We start from the raw sequence: 6,042 nt of genomic DNA on the forward strand, positions 1-6,042 counted from the left end.
CCTACACCGGGTCAGGATCATCAGTATCACTCTTTTCTTCCTCCACATCTTATCCTACTGAAAGTAACATGAATGGAGCTGTCTATTCCTATGATAACTGCCTTTTTCTGGAATACTTATAATTATCTAGTATTATGTCAGTACATCATTTTAAGCGCTATGCTTGTATATGACTGGCAGCCCAGTAGGTTTGTTTACACCAGCATTACCACAGACATGAGTAATGTGTTAGACTACAAGTTATGAGGGCTACAAAGTCAATAGGAATTTTTCAGCTGCATTATAATCATCTGAGACCAGTATCATATGTGCAGTCGCTATTGAACTAAATGTTATGTACTATGTGACTGTAGCTGATGAATCTTTGATTATGGCTGAATGTTCTCATTCATTGCAGGAAAAAAAATATCCTCCAAATTACTAGGATGTGAGTGACCAAAACTTTGTTCCGTTTTATGTTGGAGCCAAATAATTAGTGTTAGGATAAATTACTTCTTTAAAGTATGTATGTGCTCTAAAATGAAAAGTATTTCTGAACATTAAAGCATAGATATTAAGAGTATAAAAAACAAGATACAGATTTTGGTGTGAAATGTATTTTAATGATTCAAATCATAATTTAAATAGAATCGAAGATGATGTGAAATCACTGGGCTGGAAGTCGCTTATACCTTGATTAGTAAGAGAGGAAGCCTGGGATCATCCTGTGATAGTAAACACTTTTTTATGTTTTACTTATAACTGTGTCAGGAAATTTCAACAAACCTCATATTAAAGGACATGATTTCTGTATACTTAGTAATTCGCTATGCAAACTGTTGCATTGAAATGGCAGACTAAGCAAGACGATTGGGAGAAAGTAGCTGTGGGACTTGAGGAAAATAAACAGGAAAACTGCAGAATGTGGAAGGAATAATTGCATTCATTGTATTACTATCTGATTTATATTTTATGAAACAATTTGATTTCTTAATTTTTCAATTTGAAGCACAACTTTTTTAACTGGTGTGGCAGCTTTTTTGGTAAGTGGTAGATTTATATTAGAAGCATGTCTATGCAGCATATTATAGCATTAAATATGTATATAGATATCTAACTGAAGTAAAAAGTGTTTTAGTAATTAAAAGTTTAACGTATGGGCATATGTGAGATATAGTGATATAGCATGTCTCTTTAGTTTTGCTGTTTTTGTTGTTGATGACTAACCACCCATGCTTGTCTTAAAAATTGATAAGGTACCTCTGATGAAATTATGACCAGGTGGGCCCGAGTTAGTACCACATGTAACAAGAGACCCTTGCCTGCAACATCATGGGAGGACATGAAGAAGGGATCCTTTGAGGGAACAAGCCAAAACCTACCAAAGCATAAACAACTTGAAGCCAATAGGCTATCCCTCAAAAATGATGCATCCCAAGCAAAACATAAAAAGAAAAAGAAAAAGGAGTACTTAAATGAAGATGTGAATGGATTCATGGAATACCTAAGACAGAATTCACAGATGGTTCACAATGGGCAAATTGTAGCAACAGACAGTGAGGAAGTAAGGGAAGAAATTGCAGTTGCTTTAAAGAAAGACAGTCGACGGGAAGGAAGAAGATTAAAAAGACAAGCGGCAAAGAAAAATGCAATGGTGAGAGCATCGCTTCTACCATGTTATTTACTTTATTTAGCTGGAAACTATTCTTTTTTTTTTTTGAGACGGAGTCTTGCTCTGTGCCCCAGGCTGGAGTGCAGTGGCGCAATCTCGGCTCACTGCAAGCTCCGCCCCCCGGGTTCACGCCATTCTCCTGCCTCAGCCTCCCAAGTAGCTGGGACTACAGGCGCCCACCACCACACCTGGGCTGGAAACTATTCTTATACTCACATACATATATATCTTAGCAGGATCTGGTTACCATTATGTCCCAGATTCATAGAGCATCATTTTAAGGACTAGTACTTTTTTAGCACATATATACTAGGCACATGATGTACTGGTTAATTATCACAACAACACAGCAAAGGTGATGGCATTATTCCCATATTATGGATGGCAAACACTGAAGTGCAGACAGATTAAATAACTTGTGAAAGCCACTTAGCTAGTAGCAGAGGTAAAATTCAAACCCAGCCTGACTTCAAAACCTATGTTATAGACCAGATGTGGTAGCCCGTGCCCGTGATCCCAGCACTGTGGGAGGCTGAGGCAGGAGGATCACTTGAGCCCAGGAGTTAAAGAGCAGCCAGGGCAACATAGGGAGACCCCATCTCTACCAAAAAAAAAAAAAAAAAATTAGCCAGGTGTGGTGGTACACACCTGTGATCCCAGCTACTACCGCCAGCTGAAGCAGGAGGATTGAGCCTGGGAGGTCAAGGCTACAGTGAACCATGTGATCAACCGCTGCATTTCAGTCTGGGTGACAAAACGAGAGTTTGTCTTCCAAAAAACCCAAAACCTATCCTCACCTTCCAATAGCCCCTTTTTCAAATTAGCATTGAGAAAATGCCAAAATTATGAAGAAGATAAAGTACAACAGATTAAATGTGTGTGGGTCCCTATTACTTGGAAAGGATATTCTTTATCTATGAAATACTGAAGCACAGGAAAGAGGTACATAGGAGTCACACTAGTTAGAGCAGAGTAATAGCAGAATTAAGTCCTTGACACTCCCTAGTCATTGCTTCCTCCCTCCCCCATATTACATTCAGAGGAATGCTGGGGGCAGCAGGTTTCTTTCTGTAATGCCTAGCCCTAGATTTTAAAGTATGTCAGGCAAAGGGGATGAAATACTCACTATAATTATTTCCCTTCTCTAAGTGAGTTTCCCAAGTCTCCTAGCACGCCACTTCATAAGAATGAAGACTTGTTGCTAGTTATACTTTTATTTTTTATTAGTATTACTATATGTAGAGCACTGTTTGCACCAATGCAGGCTTGAAATGTTAACAGCCTCTATAAATGTGTCTTTTGGCTGTTTGCAAGATTAGTCTATGCATTGTTCTATTTAAAGATAATTATTTAGAGATAATACTGATGAAACATTCCTTATGGATAAATTTGGATAGAAAGGATAACATTTCTATTGGTATCAGGATAGAGTTTTGTCTAAGTTAACTATTTTTAAATATTTTAAGTCAGTTTAGTTGACATAGGTAGTATGGTGAATTGCATACCATTTGAAAACATTTACTGTTATGATCTCTTAAGCATTATGTTTGTAATTAAGTGGGGAAGGATATTGTTTTTTAAAAAGGGGAGTGCTATATAAATAGTATATGGCTTGTTGTGACCTGTTGTTAATTTACTTCCTTGCTATTTTTTTTAATACCTTATACTAAGTATCAGTCCTTAAATGCTAATAAACTGATTATGCTATTGAAATTTACAATCAGCGCTTCACAATCCCATCTACATTAAACTTAAGGACCATTCAAAAATGTTGTAGTAAGTGATGATTAGGTTTTAAAGGAGAAGGCTGTGAACTAAGGCAGTAGTCTCAGCTTAATAGAGACCACTTTGACTTCACCAAAAAGCCAAGACTTCTATGGTGGTGATGCAGGTTTTAGCAGTAGCTTTTCCTGCATTTGTATAATAAATGCAGCTTCTTTTTTTTTGGACCAGCTCATTCTAAATGTACAAGTTACTGAAGAATTTAAAGGGACTCATTCTTTTTCAGTATTTTATTAAGTAGGAAAAAAAGGACAGAGTTGCAAAATAAATGTTTTATTTTGCCGGTTGAATTTGCTTTTTAAAAAAACCTGTGCTTATTTTGAAAAACATAATTAAATGAATATTTATTATCCAAGAAATATATATATCTTTTTCCAGCTTAAATAAAATAGTTTAAATATCTGCCATCTTTGATTATGGTTGATGTTCTCATTTATTGCAGCAAAAAAATTCTTCAAATTTCTGTAAATAACTATTACTCAGTTTTATGTTGGAGCCAAATAATTCATCTCAGAGTAAATTATTCCTTTAAAATGTATTGTGCATATATTCTAAAAATGAAACCTATTTCTGAATATTAAAGAATGTGTATGGCCAGGCGTGGTGGCTCACACCTGTAATACCAGCACTTTTGGGAGGCTGAGGCAGGTGGATCACCAGGTCAGGAGATTGAGACCATCCTGGCCAACATGGTGAAACCCTGTCTCTACTAAGAATACTAGAATTATCTGGGCGTGGTGGCTCGTGCTTGTAATCCCAGCTACTAGGGAGGCTGAGGCAGGAGAATAATTTGAACCCAGGAGGCAGAGGTTCCAGTGAGCCAAGATCACGCCACTGCACTCCAGCCTGCTGACAGCGAGATTCCATCTTAAAAAAAAAAAAAAGTGTATTTAGGGTACAAAAACAAGGATATACTTTTTGCTATGAAATATATCTTATGGTTTGAATCGTAACTTGAATGGAAACATTTGACCCAAATTCATTCAATTATGTGAACTTTAAAAAAAATATTAATTTTTTAAAAATTTTGAGTACGTAATTATACACAAATACAAATTTTGAGTGATAATTTTTATAGCCACTGCCCATTTCCTATAGAAAACACCATTTTTCTACTGCAGACATTCCAGTTATAAAATGAATAGTCCATATTTGCTCAATTCATTTAAGCAATTGCCTTCTACAAAGCCACATATATAACATTGTTCCTGAGATTGATAGATTTATCGATTGAGGTTTTCAGAAGCAATGAAACCCTCTGATGGAAAGGACATCTCATTGTTTAGGAATGTATGAAACCTTTTTTCTACAAATAAAATATTGAGATTTCAGAAAAAGAGCTAAATAAGATGAGAAATGTTTTAAATATGTTTTTGATAACAAGAATTAATAAAGTCACTGGTATAGTTTTGCAGTGTCCAACCCACATTTTGTTTTCCCAGGTGTGTTTCCATTGTAGAAAACCTGGTCATGGAATTGCAGATTGCCCTGCCGCCCTTGAAAATCAAGACATGGGCACTGGGATATGTTACAGGTGTGGGTCCACAGAGCACGAAATAACCAAGTGTAAGGCTAAAGTAGACCCAGCTCTTGGTATGTGTTTCTTTCAGTGTTTTGCTTTGTTCATGGGGAAAGCCAATAAATAGCACCCTAGGTATATTTTTAACACAATTTGTTAAGAGTGTGCCGCTTAGTATTTGGAAATCATATGAGATTAAATTTTAAGTTATGTAAAAATATTTTTTATTCAGTGTTAATGTGAATTTTATGACTTGCCATATGTATTGTCAACTGAATAGGAACTGTTGATTTTTACAGGCGAATTTCCTTTTGCAAAATGTTTTGTTTGTGGAGAAATGGGGCACCTGTCTAGATCTTGTCCGGATAATCCCAAAGGCCTCTATGCTGATGGTAAGTACTGTTACCCTCATATAGCAGAAATGGTGAGTTATCGTGCAGTTGTGATTTAGTTTACACTCAATCAGTTCTTGAATAAATTCTTGAATAAATTGCAAAACCTTGAGAATTACATTATTTTTATCAAGTGCTATTATATGTACTGGGCTTTTTGTGCAGTTTGACTTCATATGTTAATAAAACAAATCAGAAAAAACTAAGGTGTGTATTTCCAACTGTGCTTGCTTCATCATTTGTGAGACTATTATACATTTCTACTTTTAGACATAACAGAAGCAGAGGTATTATATATATCTCAAGCTAATATGAGGTTTTTAAAATCGTATTATATATTCAGCCTCAGCCAGCATACCATTTTGGTGGAAGGGTGGGTACACATGATTCAATACTGTAGTAATGTTTGCGTCTGAATTTTTTTTCTTAGTTATTTGTCTGGCATGGGATTATGTAGCTTTTTTCTCTTTAACTTGGGTAATTAAGGTTCACACAGTAAAGTCTATGCAGTCTAAAGCTTTAAGGAGGAGGCTGTTATCTGTTGATGTGATGGCTGGTGCCATCAGGCTCTAGACATTTCTTGTGTCGTGTCCTGGGTGTCCCCCTGGAGAAGTCCAGTGAAAAGCGTAGCTTTTGGAGTTGGTCAGACTTGGGTTATAGTGCCAGCACTGCCACTCACTAGCTCGGGGGCTTTGGCC

At 36.4% G+C, this 6,042-nt stretch overlaps 1 protein-coding gene across 4 annotated transcripts in view; it reads left to right on the forward strand.

The window, feature by feature from the left end:
* Window positions 1-6,042, forward strand: part of ZCCHC9 (zinc finger, CCHC domain containing 9) — an 11,068-nt gene that overhangs the window by 1,959 nt on the left and 3,067 nt on the right. For all 4 annotated transcript variants that reach the window (XM_011995566.1, XM_011995567.1, XM_011995565.1 and 1 more), the window contains exons 2-4: window positions 1,236-1,633; window positions 4,876-5,026; window positions 5,252-5,344. In XM_011995566.1, the coding sequence (XP_011850956.1) occupies window positions 1,253-1,633; window positions 4,876-5,026; window positions 5,252-5,344 (625 nt within the window). In that variant the 5' untranslated portion in view covers window positions 1,236-1,252. The remainder of the gene's footprint in view (window positions 1-1,235; window positions 1,634-4,875; window positions 5,027-5,251; window positions 5,345-6,042) is intronic.

The sequence above is a fragment of the Mandrillus leucophaeus genome, unplaced genomic scaffold, assembly GCF_000951045.1.
Source record: "Mandrillus leucophaeus isolate KB7577 unplaced genomic scaffold, Mleu.le_1.0 Scaffold491, whole genome shotgun sequence".
Taxonomy (NCBI): Eukaryota; Metazoa; Chordata; class Mammalia; order Primates; family Cercopithecidae; genus Mandrillus; species Mandrillus leucophaeus.